General features: G+C 45.5%; 1 protein-coding gene across 1 annotated transcript; it reads left to right on the top strand.

The window, feature by feature from the left end:
* Positions 1-696: 696 nt before the first annotated feature.
* On the top strand, positions 697-17,656 carry XKRX (XK related X-linked). The gene is made up of 3 exons (XM_083371819.1): positions 697-1,083; positions 7,913-8,172; positions 12,740-17,656. The coding sequence occupies exons 1-3, from the start codon at positions 710-712 to the stop codon at positions 13,483-13,485; spliced, it is 1,380 nt and encodes a 459-aa protein (XP_083227945.1). The 5' UTR covers positions 697-709; the 3' UTR covers positions 13,486-17,656.
* Positions 17,657-20,825: the final 3,169 nt, after the last annotated feature.

Genomic DNA, 20,825 nt, shown 5'->3' with positions numbered 1-20,825 from the left:
AGCGAACGAGCCGAGGGAGGATTGCGTGGCCGTCCGGGCTCCGCTCGCCGCAGCTGCTCAGCCCCGCCGCCGCTTGCGCCCTGCTGGGACCGGCAAAGAGGCGCCCGCGGGCCCCGGGCCTCGCTCCCGAAGAGGAGCCGCCTGTCCTGTCCGCCAAGCCGCGGGGACTGACGAGAAGCAGGAGGCGAGGAGCCGGCTTCCGAGCCGCGCCCGGCCCCCGGGGACTCCCCACCCAGAGCCGGAGCCGCGCGGGGGAGCCGGCCCGGGGGCGCGTCTGGCTTTCTTCTACCTGGATCGGGCGCTCCGCTGGAGCAGCTTTCGCCGGCCGCCGCCTCTTCTTGCTGCCTTTCCAGACCGGCTGCCCTTCGGCGCTTCTTAACTAGCCGCCGACTCAGTCTTGCTCTTCCTCCTTCTGTGAAATGGGCGCGCTGGGAAGCCCGGAGGCCGCCGGCACCTCCACCTTCTTGGGGCGCTCGGCAGGTCCTGCCGCCCGTTGGAGAATCCGCTGCCTGGATAAAAGTGGCTGAAAAAGAGGAGCTCGGGCTGCATTTCCACGGGAGGCGAGTTCCAGAAGTGGGAAGGGTGGGGGGGGGGAGAAGCTGCTCTCCCGGTCCCAGGCGGAGGCTCCTTTGCGGGTTGAGTGGGGTGTGTGTGTGTGTGGGAGGGGGGAAGGTAAAACCCACCCAGGGCTGGAGCAACTGCGAGAGGGATGGGCCGTGGGAGAGTTGCGGTGGCGGACTCTTCCGTGGAAGAATGCTCCGACCACGTCCCTCGTGGAAGGGGCCAAAGCCGTCCCCGCAAGGTTTTGCGCAGAGTGGCCTCGCAGGCGGTAACCAGGACCAACCCGCCGCTGGGCATCATCTTCACCACGCTCCTGTACTGCGGGGAGCTGGCCTCGGCCTGCGTGGTCATTGTCTCCTACAGCCGCTCCAATGACCAGTTCTGGATGGTCCTGACTCTGCTCCTGATGCTCGCCTCCTCCGTCATGGTCCAGCTGACCCTCATCTTCGTCAACCGGGACTTGACCAGCGATAAGCCCTTCATCCTCTTCATGCACCTGCTGCTGCTGGGCCCCCTCATCAGGTGAGGAGGGACAGCGCTTTGTCCACCCCCCCCACCCACCCCCACCCTTCCCATTCCAAAACTTTGCTCCACCAGCAGAGCGCCGAGCCGGGTTCAAGGTGGCCTTGTCTTCCCCCGGCTGTGCAGGAATTAGCACACCCAGAATCCACCATTGGGCTTTAAGTGGCCTCACAAATACCTTGGGAAGCTTTGCAGCTTGTGAGAAACCAGAGAAGTGGTGCTTAGTTAGGTTGTCTTTTGGGAGGGGTTAGTTGTTTTGTGACTGTCAAAAAAGGCCCTCTTGCTGAACTTTCTGGGCTGGCCCAGATGCTTTTTGGCAATGCATCGGCCAACATGTTTCCAAGGTGGAGATTTAGAAATAGAATAGAGCTGGAAGGGACCGTGAAGGTCTTCTAGTCCAGTTTGGTAATAAAATGTCCGTAAGAAAACAGGGAGCGCCGAGGGCCTCACAGTTCAACCCCAAGCTACAGCCCCCGACCTTCGGTCATTCTGCCGGGACCTGAAGACCTGGCTCTTTGAGCTTTCCGGCCCAGGCTAAGAGTTTTTAATTGGAGTTTTATATTTTTCAGGGATCAAATTTAATTATTTTTAACTGTTTTTAACTTTTGTATTGTATTGACGATTTTTCAATACTCTGTAAACCGCCCTGAGTCCTACGGGGAAAAGGGCGGTATATAAATTCAATCAATTCAATTCAAATCAATTTATTCTCTTCCATTGGAACTCCAGACATCTTAAAAGTGGCCAAGGTTGAGAAACGCAACCATAAGTGCCTTAACTTTGCTTCCTTCCAAAAAATTAGTTCTTAGGTTAGCTGTGTGTCTTCCTCCCCCCCCCCCCGACCCCCGCCATGCTCATTTGGCTAAGTGTGGTTCTGGCTCTTTGTGCTTGGTTTTTGCTCTCAGAGTGCTAGAAGCCAAGAGGCAGGTCCAGCTTGGAAGCCAATGTTCTCTGTGGAGGAATGTTGGTGAGCATCGAAAGCTGAGCTTCTGCCCTTTTAACCGGGAGGAAATGTGATCTCCCCAGAATGTTTAGCATGCTCAAATGCCCTTGGGAGGTGCTAGAGCTGATGATGCTGTATGTTTCTCTTCAATGCATCCTTTTGAAGAGGGAACTGCCCCTTTTAATGGGTGCTCCTAAGCTCCTCTCTTCTTGGTGATGTGAAAAAGGTCCCCCCCCCCGGTCAACTTTCTTTGCTTTCCCCCCCCCCAAAAAAAATTTAAGATCGGTGGTTGCTTGTTGATTCCATTTTTCCCTCCGAAGGTATTCACAGGCTGACCTTGAAATCCAGGTTGACAAAACAAAATTGCAACATTGGCTCGGTGACATCATAACACTTGAAATGTTGTTTTGAGAGAATTGAGGCTTCTGCCGCACTCAACCAACTCTTCACCAGTCTTCTCCTTTCTCCTTCCTGTGGTCCACTTTCCACACCATGTTTACACCTTCAACTACCAAGATTTAACTACCAGTTAAATCTCCTTGGGGTAGTACAGTGGATAGAATGCAGAATGGCAGACTGACTCTGCCCACAGCCTGGAGTTCGACCCAGATGGGCTCAAGATTGACTCAGCTTTCCTTCCTCCCTCCCTCCCTCCCTCCCTTCCTTCCTTCCTTCCTTCCTTCTTTCCTTCCTTCCTTCCTTCCTTCCTTCCTTCCTTCCTTCCTTCCTTCCTTCCGCTTATAAGGATCACTTATATGCTATGCCAGGGGTCAGCAACCTGAAACAGTGAAAGAGCCACTCGGAACCGGTTCCCTCACAAAAGGAAAAACTGGGAGCCACAAAAAATGTGTGCACATGCGCGTACATGCGCGCATGCGCAGAACAGGGTTTGACTGAAGAGTGGAGCCAAGGCGAGATATGCACCTACCCTGCATATTTGAATTGATTGGTTGAACTTTTTTAGTCCCACTTTTTTTTTTGGACTGCACATGGCAGAGGACTGGGAGCCGCAGGAGACGGCTGAAAGAGCCACATGCGGCTCCAGAGTCGCGGGTTGCAGACCTGTGTGCTAGGCCCTGGATAGAAGGAAGTGAACTACCAATATCTTACCTGCTATCCTCATTACTTTGCACTGCCTTCCTGTCCGAAGCAGTAATGCTTCCAAACCAGACAGTAATGCAGTGCAATAGGATGCTCTCGATCATCCCTCTTGTAGAAAATGTTAAGGAAGATGTACTTTTTTTGCGCGATGCAGAAAATGCAGGTACTGCTGTACCGGCTTCACCAGGGCCTCACTGTTGAGCGATCAAGCTAGCTTGGTGGCGTATAGTTTTCAGATGTATGCAAGAAGGAAATTCTCCACTTAGTAAGTTCAAGATAGATAAAAAGGAAGGAATGTAGCTTTTTACAAAGCTCAAGGCTCGCTGCTAGCCATCCATTAGAACAAACTATATTCCAAATATCTAAACTATGTTAGTACGGCATTTTGATTTTTTTTAAAAAAAGAGTTTGCTTGGTGATAAATAGTTGATTAGCTTATTTACAAAGCTCAAGGCTATCTGCTAGTGATCCATTAGTCCAAACTATTTCAACTATTTATCCTTAAGCAATTTCTGTCCCAATTACAGCCCCCCCCCCAGCCAATTGCATCAGGCTTAGCTGGGATAGGAAATTCCAGGGGCTTCAAGCTAGACTGGGCAGTGTGAAATGAAATCGCAACAAATCAAATCCACGGAAGGCAAAGCAAACCGTTTCCTTATTATTGCCAAGAAAAACAGCACGGATATATCTGTGAGGACTCAATTTGAAAGAAAATTTCCCCTTAAATGGAGGAGTTTCCTGGAAAACCTTGCATGCGTCCCTCCCAGCTTCAAACTTTGACACTAAAGAATGGTTTTATATCTGAGATGACGAAAGGAGGTGGTTAAATTTATGGGGAACAATAATAGTTGGTGTATATTTAAAAAACTTGAACTGAGTCCAAGATTTTGTTCTAGTTTCTCCCCCTTGCCTGCTCTGGCCTTGCTTGTTTGGGAAATGTGGCTTGCAGCCCTTGACCCAAAAAGACCAGCCAGCGTAAAACAATTTGTATGTTTGTATCCTAGTTTGCAGAAATGTTTGACAGAGCAATGCTGGAAATGGGAGGACTGAATTCTGTGAATTCACCCCTGGGATACCCCACAGCTGGGTTGGAATTCAGCTCCCATAATCCAAATTGAATTTTAGAACAGATGAAGAACACCATGAAAGGATTCTAGTTCAGGGGTCCCCAATCCCCGGTCCGTAGATGGGTACCGGTCCGTGGCATGCCACACAAACAAGCAAAGCCCCACTGCAGGATTCAGGCAGCACACAAAACCACGCATCCTCCGGTCCACGGAAAAACTTATCTCCACGGAACCGGTCCCTGGGACCCAAAAGGTTGGGGACCTCAGATCTAGTTGTGTTTGTATGATACGAACTAACCACCTCAGCCTTGGTGCTGACCTTATAGTTTCGGGAGTTCATACCAACTCAGAAAACTGGTTTCACTGTATAAACCAGGCTTACACTTATTACAATTAAACATGGGCTGATTATATTAATTGACTAACAGCCAGTGGATTAAACTTTGGATAGGTGATTTTGTTTTATTATAGGTTGCGCCTAATTTCACAACTTGGTTTTTTTGGCCACCGTTCTTTAAATAACCACTGCTATTATTTAGTGAACCGTGCAATTATTAAGCAAATCCAACGCCCCCTCCCCTCCCCCCCCAGTTGACTTTGCTTGTTGGAAGCCAGCTGAGAAGGTTGTGGATGGCAACCATACGACATTGGGATGCAGCTGCAGGCCGTCATGAATCCATGCTGGTTGCCAAGCGCCCGAACTTTGATCAGGAGACTATAGGGATGCTGCTGAAAGAGTGGTAAGGGCAAGGGCTGGTTGAAAAATCTCTTTTTCACTGCTGCTAAATGACGATCTGTTAAGTCTATATGATCTGTAATTGAGGAGTGATGCTTTGATAGGGCACCCAAATATCCTTTCATCTTCTGCATCGGGTGGCTGTCCTTGTCCTTCCCTTCTGCAGGCTCCTTCAGAAAATTCAGCGGTGGGATCTTCCCACTCCCTCACCATTTATTTATTTTTATTTATTTTTTATTTTAATTCCATTTATATCCCGCCCTTCTCCGAAGACTCAGGGTGGCTTACAAGCTTAGCAGTAGCCTTCATTCTATGTATATGCCTGCTTATTAGGGCTTTCACACATACACCCCAAGCGGCATTATTACAAAGTCAGCTTAATTGCCCCCAACAATCTGGGTCCTCATTTTACCTACCTCGGAAGGATGGAAGGCTGAGTCAACCTTTGTTTGCTCGTAGCATCTGTTGTGTCAGCCAACAAGCCAGCATCTCTCTGACTGGAGCCAGGAGACAAGGTCCAACTGTCCACCTCCTCTCTTGTTCTTTCTGTAGCCCTCTTCTACTCTTTGGTTTTAGCTTCCCAGCCTTCCTTCATCAACGAGAACAGAGCCAGCTTGTCTATGGCTCTCTTTGCAGTTGCAGGAGCTCAACAAAGAACCTTTCTCCGCGTTGGCTGTTTGCATCGGCACCTCCCTTTCCTCCCAAGCCGATGAGAAGGTTTTTTTGTGTGTGAAAATCTTCAAGGTAGTTCATGCTGGTAGCGGCTCTGCTTGGGTTGGGTTCAAGGTGAAACGGCCTAAAAAAAATAAATAAATAATAATTTTGGTGAGTAAACCTCATGCTGGAAATAGGCTAAGCTCCTTCATAAAGTAAAGGTTCTATGCTTAGTCCTCACACATGCAGAATTCAGCGGTGGAGCTTTTGGAAAGACTTGGAGACGCTCCTGCTCTTTTTAGGAATTAAAAATATTGCCTTTCCTGGACGGCGGCTTTTGCGGGAAAAGGTGTCGCAGGTTTTCCCCCTTTTAGAGAGGAAGAAAACATGCTTAGAGGAGGAAGAGGAAGGAAACAGAGCACGTTTAGCACAGATAGAGGAACTTACAGATCTTCTCGGTACAAAAAGTAAAAGGAAAAGGTTCCCCCGCACGTGCGTGCTAGTCGTTTCCAACTCTAGGAGCCGGTGCTCATCTCCGTTTCAAAGCCGAAGAGCCAGCGCTTGTCCGAGGACGTCTCCGTGGTCATGTGGCCGGCACGACTAGACGCCAAAGGCGCACAGAACGCTGTTACCTTCCCACCGTAGTGGTCCCTATTTTTCTACTTGCATTTTTACGTGCTTTTGAACTGCTAGGTTGGCAGAAGCTGGGATGAGTAACAGGCGCTCAACTCTGTTACACGACCCGCCAAACTGCCGACCATCTGATCGACAAGCTCAGCGTCCCAACCCAGTAACCTAAAAAAAAACCCAGTTCATTGTCTTAAGCCATACAAAAAAACACTCTTCTTCAGTGTGAGCTAACTCATGTGGATGCCAAACCATGATTTATGGTGTGGCATGCCAATCTAGCACCGAACAATATGCAAGGCTAGTCTATTGATACTTAGCCCAGTTAAGCCAGCATGGCTTATGAACCTCATGTTTAAGATTGCATGACGTGTATTTTTCTAGGTAGATTCACATGAATCTTTCAAGAAATAGTTTTCCCGAGTGGGTAATTGCAATAGCCTACTAGAGCAACAACTTCTTCTTATGGCTTCTCAAAGACAAACCAATTTATTACTTCCGAAAGCGGGCCAGCTTCTTCAGATGCATCAGAATGAAGTTATGCATGGTCCACTGAAGCAGAAAGCTTTAATATGTTTGCAGCTCCTAAAGGTTCCGCCAGACTTTTTCCTTCGGGAATGTGTCATGGACGTGCCTTTGAGTCAGTTCTCAAGGCATGGCGTCATGGTTTCATTTGGACATTGGCCAACTCGGCGCTCTGCCTTTCTAACCAACCTAGCTGCCTCACAGCTCATAGGAAACTAACTATAAGGCTTGCAAAATCTATCCAAGGAATTTCAAGATCCGTCTGAGTCAATCAAGGGAAAGCACAGCCTTGTCTCTTATGTCCGGCTACTGGTGGAAAGCATGCTTAGCCTGGGAAGCTGAATGTGGGTGGGTCACTTTGGGAGTGTGGGAAAATTCTGAGCCCAGCTGCTGTAGAAAATGGGATGCCAAGGCCCATGGAATTTGTTCTCTTCTTTCTTTTGCAGGAGGAAATAAAAAGCAAGGGAGGATTCTAGCAGAGGCGAAGACTTCAGCGCTGCATTCCTATAAGCCACAAATACAGTAGATACAGTGTAGTCAATCAATCAGAATACAATTGGAAGGGTCTTCTAGTCCAAACCCCCTGCTAAAGCACTTCAGATAGGTGGTTGTCCAAGTCTTTTCTTAAAAACACCCAGTGATGGAGCACCCACAACTTCTGGAGGCGAGCCGTTCCACTGGTTAATTGACCTCGCTGTTAGGAAGTTTCTCCTTAATTTCAGGTTGCTTCTCTCCTTGATTAGTTTCCTTCCATTCTTTCTTATCTTGCTTCCTGGTGCTTTGGAAATTAAATTGACCCTCTCTCTCTTTTTTTTTTTGCGGCAGCCCCTCAAATGCCTATCTTGTATTTATGCTTATCTTGAATTGAGGCTTTCTGGATCCTTCCCCACATCTCCATGGCAGCTCTTTGTGGTCTGTTTTCATTTTGGGAATGAGTGTTGAGTGGTGCTGGTTGCCCTTGTTGAGTGAATGTCTCAGGGTTGTTTGGGGTTTGCTCATAGTCAGCCAGAGCATCCTCCTCAGGTGGAGACCAGGAAATTTGCAAGCCAACAGGATGGAGAAGGTTGTTTGTAGTGAAGCTCCATGGAATTGTAGCTGCAAACTGTTGAGGGCCTCTGGTTATCTAGCATGGAGTAGAATTTTTTTCCCCTCTTTCCCCCTTTCTCTTTGGTGCAGGTGTTTGGAGTCCATAGTGATGTTCTACCGCCAGGGCCGGGAGGAAGAGCCTTACGTCACCATCACCCGCAAGAAGCATCTTCACCGCGACTGTGAGGTTGAGATTGAGCAGGAAGTGGGACACCTGGTGCGCCGGCTGGCCACTCACCGCAATGCTTTCAAGCGCATGGCGGTCATTCAGGCCTTCCTAGGCTCCACCCCACAGCTCACGCTGCAGCTTTATGTCACTTTAATGGAGCAATACACCCCGCCCAGCAGAGGTAAAGACAGAACATGGCCAAAGGATGGGAGGGGAAAGGAAACTAGAAGGTAACTAAATTGTGACCAGAACATTTATTTGCTCTCCTGATAGCAATAGCTATAGCCCTTAGACTTATATGCCGCTTCACAGTGCTTTACAGCCCTCTCTAAGCAGTTTACAGAGTCAGCCTTTTGCCCCCAACAATCTGGGTCCTCATTTTACCCACCTCAGAAGGATGGAAGGTTGAGTCAACCTTGAGCTGGTGAGGATCGAACTGCTGGCAGTCAGCAGAAGTAGCCTGCAGTACTGCATTCTAACCACTGTGCCACCTCGGCTAATGAGAGCTAAAAGGGGATGGGAACCTGATCATCTTGAACAGATCCTCGCCTCTTTCTCTCTGGTTGCTTTGGAACTCAATGTTAGGCCAGGATTTGTTTACAGTAGTTGTGAATTCAGGCAACTATCAGGTTTAGTTTGGTAAACAAGCAAAGGAATTTAACTTGTTTGATCCGTTCTGCTTTTATTTACTAGGATAGGAAGTGGAGTGCAAAAATAAGTCAAGTCTGAGTGTCAGTATTTAGTTTAGATAGGCACCGGGCTTCAGGAGCTAGCAATCAACTATAAAATTGTGGTTTGACGAAAGATAAAATTGTGGTGACAAGGGAGCGGCTCCATTCTCAGGATACGTTTTGCGCATCCTATGAGAAGAGATTCGCATTGCCTAACCTGTGCCCGTTCTGCCATGTGGCTTTGAGGTTCTTCAGGATCCCTTTTGGTCTGTTGAAATTCCCCTGTATAATTTCTTAACCAGTTTGTGCTGGGAACAGATGAAAATTATCTCCCCCCCCCTCTAAACGGTGAAATCACACAGAGAGCCACGGCCATCATGTTATATTCTCTATTGGCGTTGACAATGTTACACGAAGTGCTGGAAAAAAGACTCAGAAGTAGGCAGCAAAAAAAAAACAAACCCTTCAACTTCAGGATTGAAGTTCTTGAACTTCAAGGACTCCAATCAGGAGATGAAAGTTAGGGCATCTCATCTTTGGACCAGCCACGTCTGGTAGCTTCAGGCTACTCAGATCAGACAAGAAAGGCTAACTGCATGCCCCTTCCCTTTGGTTCTCCTCTGTAGGGCCCAAGGCTCTTTTTTTCCCTTTTTTTTGCAATTCTGTTTCTTGCTACAGTTTTGCTACTCAAGATTAAACAAGCCTCCCCCCCCCCAACATCTCACTTTTGGGGGAAGTGTTAAAACCTGACTTTTTAACAAAGCCCCAAGAGGGGATCTAGTTAGCAACCACACCCTGGGATCGGCCTAAATGTTTTTTTTTTATTCCTGTGTTTGTTTTGTAGTAATATTTCGTTACTCTTATTGTGTAGTTCTGTGAACTGTATTCCTTTTTTTAAAAAAAATATATATTCCAGGCTTTATTTCTGTAAGAAGGGAATTTTAAGCCGGGTTGGCCTGGCATATATAAATCCAGTCAATAAATAAATTAAAATAAATAGCTAGGTGTACTTTGTGGGGACTGAGAGATATTCAGATCATCAAGGACAGCTTATCAGATCTGAGAAGACGCCAAATTCTGGGCATCTCTGCCAGCATGTCTGATGATGTGAAATCTTGTCCAGCAACACTACAGTAATGTGTGTCTATGCAAACTGTTTGGTCTAATGCAGAGAGGGGAAACGTTCAGCTAGGATGCACGCAGTCTTCTGAGGATTTCCCGTCTGCCAATCCTGTGTGGCTATTGTACCACCCTGGATGTGATAATATTCAATAAAATTCTATTCTTAATACAAAAATGACCCACCCCCTCCAACTTCCTGCTGTAACCCTGCCCCCCCCCCCGATATGGCCTTGCCATTTGCACCTTACTGCTTCCAAAAACCCAAAGTGTGGTCCTGCAACTATTGCCATCCCGGATGTAATAATTGACCAATTAAATTGAGCGTCTGCATCATTCCTTTTGCAAAAGGTTTCTTTAGCGTCGAAACACGTTGCCAGCGATGCTTTTAAGTTCTTGCAAAGGAGACTTTCTGCCAGAACCTTGGCCCAGTTGCCGAAAATCTCAGGGGATCAGTGTAGACTCTTCCAGAAGATTCTACAATCCTTTTTAAGACTAGACGGTAGAGCCAGTGTTTAAGGTTAGAAAAGCTGCAGCGCCTCATGGCTGGAAACTAAAAGACTTGTCTAAAAGGCCCAGAAAAAGCAAATTAGGTCATCCATAACAGTCTGGTTGGTGAATTCTTGTCAACGGAGTGTCTGGAACCTGGGTCTCTGCTTAGGTGTATGAGTTCAGTAGGTGTGGCTTTCTGCCGTCCTGGTTTAATAGCTTCTTTCTGCGCGATTCCCAAAGGTGTGGTTCCAATAATTAGTATTTATAAAATCAACCGCAGGTATTTTAATTGCCAAGCTCGGAGGCATTTTGCCATCTGCCTTCCGCGAGGGATGTCAGCATGGAAACATGCAGATAGATAACACACCCATTGCCCTGTCCAGGGTGAGTCGGTGCTTTGAGCAGCCTATCTCATCCTGATGTTTTCCAGATGTGCATGATGTCAAGTTTAATCCCCTTCCAGGAATTTCTCTTCCTTTCCTCCTCCTGAATGAATGGATGGATGCTTTCTTGAAGTTTTAGACAGAACCATAGTCCTTGACTTAGAACAGTCCACTTATTAACTGTTCAAAGTTACGACGACACTGAAAAAGGGACTTATTTTTTCACACTTATGACCGTTGCAGCATTCCCATGGCTACACGATCCAAATTCAGACCGTTGGCAACTGACTCACATTTATGACGGTTGCAGTGTCCCAGAATCATGTGATTCCCTTCTGTGACTTTCTGACAAGCAACGTCAATGGGGAAACCAGATTTGCTTAACCTACTAACTTAATAACTGCAGTGATTCGCTTAACAAACGTGGCGAGAAAAGTCGTAAAATGGGACGCAACTCAGTTAACAAATTTCTCCCGTAGCAACCAAAATTTTAGGCTCAATTGTGGCCATAAGTCAAGGCCTACTTGTATAACTAAAACTATCAATGTAAAACTCAGGTCGAAGTTTAGTAGTAAAATGAGCACATACAAATCTTTTTTTTAAAAAAAAACTGGGCTCAGCATTCACACGACTAATTTAGCTCAATCATCTGGGGATTCCAATGGTGTGTGATGAAAATCAGGAGTCTAGTAGCCTAAACTCACTAAGGTGTGGGCCTTTTAATAAGGTGTAGAAAAAGCTCTGCAATAATAGTATCCCTGTCTAAAGGTCTCAAAGAAGGATGTAGGCGTTCCATGTGAAATTTCCTCACGTAGGAGGCATACGTGACTTTCATATCCCCTGACCAAGAGTTGAAAGCCAAGAGAAATTTTTGTGTTTGCAGAGCGTTTATCCTGGGTGGTTTTAACTTGCATTCATGTAAGAGTATCACGAGTCCTTGTAAATGTAAAACAAGTTTTTGCAAGTAATGTTTGAGACTCTGTTAATAGACATTGGATCTACGTTTGTGTGGGTGGCTTGGGAATTTTTGAAAGTCAGTTCCGTATTAGCCTTTGCCAGGAGCCAGTGACAAAATGTGCTGTTTCCTCTTTCTGTATGTCCTCCATATTTACCTACAAGGGTTCTCTACCCCTCCTAAGCAGATATAACCCAACAGGGAATTATTTAATTGGATGAAGGAAATGGAAGTTAAAACCCAGGGCTTTTTTTTGTCATAGAACGCCCAGAACGGAGTTCCGGCACATTTTTTGGATGGAACCTTGTAGGGTAGGCAAGGCGGGTTGTATGACATGTGTGAGTTCCGGCACCTTTTTTATTTTATTTTACAAAATAAAGCACTGTTTAAAACCTCTCAGACTTTCATATCCAAACTGCCCAAGCTTGGCTTTGCTACGTTCCGGTCAAAGAAATGGAACTAGCCAAAAATCCACAACATTTCACGTTCATGCAGAATCCACTCCTACAAAACGTGGTGTAGATTAAGGTGAAAGAGTATTTTGGATTGTTAGTAGGGCACTCCTCTTGGCTAACCAGTCTCTCTGGTTTCTTTTAGCTTAGCTCAGCACCTGGTTCATCCTCTAACTCCTTGTGAACTTTCAATATAGATTCTGGAAAAAAGAGAGGAGGCACCACCCTGGGGCAGCAAATCTCATCCCCCTCCCCCCCCCGCCCTGTTGCAGACAACTTTCCAGAAGGAGATTGATATCCTCAGCTCCAGCATGTGTTTGAGCCTGGGACTTCTACCTAGATAGTCCTCGACATACAGCCATTTGTTTAGTGACCGTTCGAAATTACAATGGCACTGGGAAAAAAAGACTTTTGACCGTTGTAGCATTCCCACGGTCACAAATTTGGATGCTCGGCAACTGGCGTGTGCTTATGACGGTTGCAGTGTCCCTGGGTCATGTGATCCCCTTTTGCGACCACCTGATAAGCAAAGTCAGTGGAGAAGCCAGATTTGTTTGCTAACTGGGTTGCCAGCTTAACAACTGCGGTGGTTCACAACCCCTCTGTGTTTTTACAAGTTGGCCGATCCATGGTGGCTTTTCTCGGCCTCACCCTTTCGTTTTCCCTTCCTTTGTAGCTGTCCTGATGAGCATGTGCTTACTCTCGGTCACTTACGGAGCGTTGGTCTGCAACACCTTGGCCATCCAGATCAAGTACGATGACTACAAGATCCACCTCCACCCACTGGCCTTCATCTGTATCCTCCTGTGGAGGGGTTTGGAGATCTCGACTCGCATCACCATCTTGGTTCTCTTTGGGACCGTCTTCAAATATTACGGCTTGGCGGTGGGGGCGGCCAACTTTTTGGTGTTCTTCTTCTTGCCGTGGGTTGAGTTTTGGAGGAGCGGGGCCAAATTCCCCGAGAACGTGGAGAAGAACTTCAGCCGGGTGGGCACTTTGACTGTCCTGGTCAGTATCACTTTGCTGTACGGTGGCATCAATGTCTTCTGTTGGTCAGCTGTCCAGCTCAGGTTGTCCAGGAGAGACCTCATCGTCAGGTCCCAAAACTGGGGCTGTTTAGCTTTATTCTATGTGTTCCGGGGACTGGAGAACAGTCTGCTGCTCCTGGTTTGGTACTTCTTCGACAAGCAGATCTACGAGTACCTCTGCACTCCCATGCTGGTGCTGCAGCTGCTTGTGGCGTACTGCCTGGCCGTTGTCTTCATGCTTTTTTTCATGCAGTACTTGCATCCCTGTCGTCGCCTCTTCACGCACAACGTCACTGACTTCTTGCACTGTGTCTGTTGCCAGAAGGAAGAAGTTGCCATCTCTGCCGATTTGGAAGCACCTCATGAACCTGGTGTGAGGCACAGCATAGTATGATGATCCACAGAGTGCTGACGGGTTGGTTATGAATCCCGTCCTGTTACATTTCCTCAATGGTACCTGTTTACCCCACCGGGATAAGCCTTAATTTCACGGTGCTATGCTATAATTTATAAGCAAGGATGCAGGTGATCGTGGTGGTGAGGCCTTCTAGAGCATCCGCTGGACTTTATGATAGTGGGCTGTAAGGATACTCTTTACTGTTGTGGGTGCGGGACTAGGACAATCAGCATCAGGGACAGCAGAAGAAGACTTGTCGCACAGTATGAAAGAGGAACTCTAGTTGATGGGACAAAACCATCAATGAACGATGGTCTTGCTCTTCTAGGTGCCGGCAGTTTGGCATCAGGACTCCCCTGGCTGTGCTCACTTTCAGAAATGGAACTGAAGGACCCTTAGTTGGCTCAAAGGGAGGACTGTTCCAAGAAGAGGCTTTGCAGAAGAGTGGCCAATGGAGACTGTCTTATATCTGTGTGATACTGCAAAGTTGGGTAAAACTTCAGAGTCACTTTCCCAGCCTTTGCTTTTATTTATTTGAAAACTTGCGAAGACTTTACTGTTGTAATTTGAAGTGCTGGAGAAGATGTTGCAGTTCATAGCAACTTGGTCTCAGAATTTGTTTGGGTTTCTACGGTTCCATTCGTGGCCAGGTGATCCACGCTCAGGCTGAAAGTTCAGGATGATGAGTCTCCAAGGAGCCCCATTGGTGGAAGATGAGCTTTGGATTACTTGCATCCAGATATTCAGGGATGCTGCAGTAGATTGACCTTTCCAATTGCCCTGGAAGGACAAAGCTAGTGGCTGACTGCCACATTGGTGGCATCCCTTCAAGGGAGAAAGGGCTGGGATTGAACTGGTTGAGCTTGTGATGGGAAGCTGGACCATTCCACATCCAGGTTGTGGTTCGAGGAGGTGATCAGCTCGTCATAGTTTGGGCTGTCACTTGGGGAGGTGAGCATTTCCCAACCACGTGGCTGGACCCCATGCAAAAAAATACTTGGAGTGATTTTTTTAAAAAAAATCCATTATGTTAAAACGCTCAGGGCCACAAACTCAATTTCGCCAAGCCTCTTGGCCTCCCAAACACTTCCCATGCTATGTAGTGCAAGGATGTTCTTGAACACGAGCTTGTCCAACAGGTGGGTCTTCAAATGCTTGGAGGGAGTATGGGTTGATATGTTGAGTTACATATTTGACCCCGACAATTTCCTTGCATGAACTGATTTCTCCTTGTACCTCTCCTCTATTGAGCTAAGACAAGGGGGTGTCTCAAACTTGGCAACTTTAAGACCTGGGGACTTCAACTCCCAAAATTCCTCAGCAGCATGGCTGGCTGAGGAATTCTGGGAGTTGAAGTCTGCAAGTCTTAAGAAGTTGCCAGGTTTGGAGATCCCTGAGCCTACAGATAGGCCAGACTCTGAGTTAAAGGACCACTCTGTGTGGGATTTTGGTATTCTTGCGTAGAAAGCTGACTTGTGACCGTCCTTCCTCTTCATGGTTATTTCTGTCCCAATGAGCAGGGTGAACAAGACCTTCAGCAGTAATAATTCAAGAAGAAAAAAAGCATTCTGAGCTATGATCCTATGACTACCTAAGGCTGGTTGGTGTCTGGAAAAGCAGGTCCAAAGCCTTCAATCCCATAATAACTAGAGGAGGTTTCATATTGATGCTAGGCCCATAAATAGAGGCAACACAGTGTAATTCAACTACCCTTTTATGCTACATCAAGATGGCCTCTATGGATACTTTGGATGTTCTCACTTGTATAGTGACAGGCATATTTTGGGGTTAGCCTTTTCCAACCCCCAAATATTATGCTTGGTGGCTCTTTCCATCAACAGCCAATATGGAAAGGTTAGGGAAGACCACCTTTGATTGACAAGGAGATTCCTCTTGGTATCTTAGACCAGGGGTAGGGAACCTTGTGGACTTCAACACCCAGAATACCTGCACCAGCCATGTTGCCTCAGGAATTCTGGGAGTTGAAGTCCACAAGTCATAAAAGAGCCAAGGTTCTCTACCCCGCCTTAGACCCCATCAATCTTTGTACTTTTTTTTGCCTATTCTCCTCTGCAAATAGGAAGAAAAAAGGGGTGTCTTTAAAAACAAAAATAGTCCATTCTGGGCTGGCTTTTAAGTAGCCTGGTTTGAATTTCTACGTTCTTTAAATCCTCTATTGCGTTTGTATTGTCTTTGCTGAAACCAAGGCATTCTTTCGCTCCTGAGATCAACTCTAGCCTGAAATAAACCCAGCTTCAGGGGAACATTCAGACACTCTGCCTTCGTCCACGTCATGTTGAGCAGGAGTCTGTCTTTCAGCAAGGCAGCACAAGCCAATGTAGCAGATACTAGCCGAGCCAAGCCAAGTTGGCTTTCAGAGGACAGCTGAACCCAGCCAGGAATGATCACCTACCTCAAAGAGAGATTCCACCATTGCCTTTTTGACTGCCTTCCCCTGTGATTAAACCAGGCGTCCAGATCAGGTTTTGGGACCAGGCAATCTTAAGACTAGAGGCACAATTTATTTTCCCTAATTCTCCATTTCTTTTTAATGCGTAATTTCCTGAAGGGTAGCCATTGTGGCCAGGAACCTCCCATATGTTTTCTCTTCCTCTTCCTCTTCCTCTTCTCTTCTCTTCTCTTCTCTTCTCTTCTCTTCTCTTCTCTTCTCTTCTCTTCTCTTCTCTTCTCTTCTCTCTCCCTTTCCCTCTTTTCCCCTTAAATGAAGCAGAATGCATCTAGGGATTTAGAAAGTAGACAAGTGCAGCAATTAAAACATTGTCATGAACTACCTCTTTGAAATGACTATTTCCCCCCCTTTTTTGCTGCCTTTTCTTTGAGTAGAAGAGATGTTTGGAGAAATGTGAGAGTTCTGCCTAGTACGTCTTAAATACATCTATTCCTTTTCAAAAGTTAGCTATTCTGAAGGATTTTAAGCAAAATTCCACAATAAAGGTTTTTTTCCCTCTCTCTCTCTTTAGATGGGAGATGAGATGATGGATTGGTTCCTGCTATTTATGGGGGGGAGGGGGGGAACCAAAACTCTTCCCTACATATAGAAAGCTAGCATATTTTAGGAAAGCTCCCTCTACAATTATCCTAGTCCAGCGTGTCTCAATCCTCCACCCTCCAAGTACACCAAATTGCCCCCTCTAGAATTTGCAGCCAAATTTAGGATTTAAATCAGATTGTTCTGCTCTAGCCAAGACATTGTTCTGAAGAGACCACAAATATACTATTCCTAATTAAAGTATCTATTTTTAAATGCACGAACCTTCTGTTTTTGATACCCAGGTAAGAGTTAGGATGTTTATTTAGGCATATGGTGCCACTTATACAAAAGGCAACGAATCTGAAGTGTTTGGAAATCTTAATGTTTACAGATGTATCTCCCTCTGCAAAAAGCAAAACCTCCATTGAAAGGAGGAGCTCTTATTAAACTAGCCAAGGAAGATTAATCATAATCGGTGGCCATGAAACACTTACTGTTGAAATAAAGTACTTTCCAGCTAAATGTGTGTGAGCGTTCCGCCTTCTTTGTACCATATACACCACTCAATGCAATCGGGTACTACCATCTCATACTAGGTTCTCATAAGTTATAAAATAACTTAGGAGAACTTTTTTTAGCTTGCTGGAACATACAGTCTTGCAATACAGTTGGAACAGTAAAAGATACAAGTAATCAGGTCCACCTGTTAACATAAAGTATTTTAAACTTCTTAGGTTATGCTTTTAAATATAGACTCTCAGCTCAGGGTGGCTTTGGATAGAATCCGATTATATCCTGGAAAGAAGCTTAGTAGCAGACAAAACACCTCCCACCGGATGGCAGAATTGGTAATATGATGTGATATCAAGGAAGGTCAACTGTGAAGCAGAACAAAAAAAGGGAATTCAAAACCGAAACTTGCATTTTAAATCTATAGCGTGTTGGGTAGACGTGAGTTTGCCTTTGCGATGTTGTGTATTGCCTATCAAATGCTGTAATTCTGATTACTGAATGCTGTTGGGTGCCAAAATATTATTCCATACCATCTATAATAGAGTCAGATATTGCAAACTATAGTACTGCATGCACCGTCACCTTTTGTAAACCGTGAAATACAACTACGTATCAACTTTCAAAATACTATGAAATATCTGTAGTGAAATAAACCTTTAATAAAATGTGAAATACAGATTTAAAACATTCTGGAGAAAAACCCTTTAATTGATTGGATTAAATTATGTTTCAGCTCTAATACAGATACACTTTTAAGCTTTGATTTAGCTATGGGGAAGCTAAATCTCTACTGGACATCCACAGAGCATCAACTTATGGCCACAACGGAGCCCAGAATTTATGTTGCTAAGTTGCCCCATTTTACAAATTTGACCTTGCTTGTCAGAAGGTGGCAAAAACGGGATCACATGACTCTGGGACATCTCAACTGTCGTAAATGTGAGTCAGTTGTCAAGCATCCGAATGTAAATCACGTGACTGTAGGAATGCTGCAACAGTCATAAGTGTGAAAAATGGTCACAAGTCACTTTTTCAGTGCCATTGTAACTTTGGTCACTAAATGAATTGTTGTAAGTCGAGGACTACCTGTTCTTTGGCTGCAAACACTTCCAATATTTTCTTCTAGACAAGGAATGAAAATACCTAAACATCCCCCCTTTTTAAGCCTTGCAGATTTAAGTACTCCAGCTAATGCAAAAAACTCAAATGCCTTCTGCATTTTCCCATTTATTCTCCTGTACTTGGATGGAAATTGTTTCTTCCACTCTCCCTTTTTTTAAAAAAAAAGTAGGAAATCAAGCCTAGTCTGAAAGGGAAGCTGATATCTCTGTGACAAACGTGGATCAAAGCTGTGGGTGATCCAGCTTGAGCCAGACTTGCAGATCAAGGCTCTGGAATGAGAGATCTTAAAACCCAAGGGGAAGCTATCCCCTCTGGTTTTGTTTTTTTTAAATACACAATTTCTCTTTTAGCCATTTTGGGCAAAGAACAACCCTCAGATTCCGCATTTGCTCATATTAACCTTGATTATGTCAGGCGTGAAGAATTGAGACTGCACATCATATTCCAGTTAAGATGATTTATTGCTCATGCCTATATACAAGAATCTAGCCAGCTCTAATTTGGTATTGGATAAGTTAGCAGATTGCAATGTATGGCAGTGAAAGTTGGACCATAAGAAAGGCTGAGCGCCAAAGAATTGAGGCCTTTGAACTGTGGTGCTGGAGAAGACTCCTGCGAGTCCCTTGGACTGCAAGGTGATCAAACCAGTCAGTCCTAGAGGAGATCAACCCTGACTGCTCTTTAGAAGGCCAGATCCTGAAGCTAAAACTCAAATACTTTGGCCACCTAATGAGAAGGAAGGACTCACTGGCGAAGAGCCTAATGCTGGGAAAGATTGAGGGCAAGAGAAGAAGGGGACGACAGAGAATGAGGTGGCTGGATGGAGTCACTGAAGCAGTAGGTGTGAGCTTAAATGGACTCCAGAAGATGGTAGAGGACAGGAAGGCCTGGAGAAAGGTTGTCCATACGGTTGCGATGGGTCGGACATGACTTTGCAGCTAACAACAACAACACGTTAGCAGAATTCAAGAGGGGTTGGTCTCAGGCTGCTTGTAGGAACGTAACAACTCTAGGCTGATTCTTCTCTTGACTCTGCCCCCCCCCCAGGTTCTGCCTGCCCTTGTCTTACAACTTAGTTTGAACAAAGGATGATGGCAATTTGTTTAATGTGTTGTGCAAATCCAGTTTCTGCTTCAATGAATAACCCAGAAAATGGACTAATTGCTTCAATATGTTCTCCTAGGGAACTTTGACAAGACTTCTGTCTCATTTTGTCCACTGCAGGCACTGTAACATTGAGGTTGGTTTGAGGATTAATGCCTTTCCGACTTTCTTGGCTGATGTATTTCTCCTGGTTTCACTTTTCTTTCATCCGCATATTAAACACACCTAACCTCACTTAGACAGCCAGTTTGATGTGGTGGTTAAGGCACGAGGCTAGAAACCAGGAAATGGGGAGGTCAAATCCCACTCGGGCATAAAGCCAACTGGGTGACGTTGGGCCAGTCACGTTCTTTCCGCCATAGGAAGGAGGCAATGGCGACTGCTTTTGAAGCAACTTGTTCTGAAAACTGCAGGCACTTGTCCGGTCAGTTGCCAGGCATCAGCATCGACTTGAAGGCATAAAAACAAACAAAAGAAACCTTGCTTAATGTTTTTTTTTTTCAGTCACGTAGGTCAGCCTAATACTATGATCTCGGAAGAAAGAGCTAGGTTGTATTCACTTGTATTTTTATTTATTTTTATTTTTATTCCATTTATATCCCGCCCTTCTCCGAAGACTCAGGGCGGCTTACAAGCTTAGCAGTAGCCTTCATTCTATGTATATGCCTGCTTATTAGGGCTTTCACACACACCCCAAGCGGCATTATTACAAAGTCAGCTTAATTGCCCCCAACAATCTGGGTCCTCATTTTACCTACCTCGGAAGGATGGAAGGCTGAGTCAACCTTGAGCCTGGTGGGACGCGAACCTGCACTAATTGCAGGCAGCTGGTGTTACTTAAGGAGGCATTAGCCCACTGCTCCACCAATATTGAGAGGATTTAGGTATGGCTAGTCTAGAGAAAAGAAGGACGAGGGGCGACATGATAGTGGTATTCCAGTATTTGAGGGGCTGCCCCAAAGAAGGGGGGGTGTCAAGCTATTCTCCAAAGCACCTCAAGGCAGCACAAGAAGCAACGGCTGGAAACTAATCGAGGAGAGAAGCAACCTGCAATTAAGGAGAAACTTCCGAACAGTGAGAATAATTAACCAGCGGAACAGCTTGCCTTCAGAAGCTGTTTAAGCGATATTTACGCCATACAAGTTCCCAAGGAAGAAAGATAATCTATCAAATTTCTAACGTGAATTAGCACTCCTAAAACAGGACTAAGGACAGAGGCAAATAAATACAATTGACAGAAGGAAGAGGGAAGCGGCAGAGGGGAAGGAAATAACGCAATGTTCCTTAATTGGATATCCTGCAGGTATATTGATCAGTTCCCAGACTTGGCCAGTCAACACAGCTATGGCTGAGTATTCTGGAAACTTGATCCAGGCCCCTGGAAGACATCCAGTTGTAAATAGCTGAAGTAGGAAGCAATTCTGATTATCTTGATACTTAAGATATTAACTGGGTTCATATATATATATATATATATATATATATATATATATATATATATATATATATATATATATATATATATATATATATATATATATATATATATAGGCATGACTGACTGATGAGAACATAAGAAGTTCGAAATGATCATTTCAGCCTCCCT

The sequence above is a fragment of the Vipera ursinii genome, assembly GCF_947247035.1.
Source record: "Vipera ursinii genome assembly, chromosome: 12".
NCBI classification, from domain to species: domain Eukaryota; kingdom Metazoa; phylum Chordata; class Lepidosauria; order Squamata; family Viperidae; genus Vipera; species Vipera ursinii.
The sequence above is the reverse complement of the archived record's forward strand: the minus strand, read 5'-3'. Positions and strand labels throughout refer to the sequence as shown.

Excerpts from the sequence above, each read along its gene's own strand:
- XKRX (XM_083371819.1), top strand. The coding sequence starts at position 710 with ATGGGCCGTGGGAGAGTTGCGGTGGCGGACTCTTCCGTGGAAGAATGC. Across the intron at positions 1,084-7,912 it reads CTGCTGGGCCCCCTCATCAG|GTGTTTGGAGTCCATAGTGA; the intron begins GTGAGGAGGGAC and ends TCTTTGGTGCAG. Across the intron at positions 8,173-12,739 it reads ATACACCCCGCCCAGCAGAG|CTGTCCTGATGAGCATGTGC; the intron begins GTAAAGACAGAA and ends CTTCCTTTGTAG.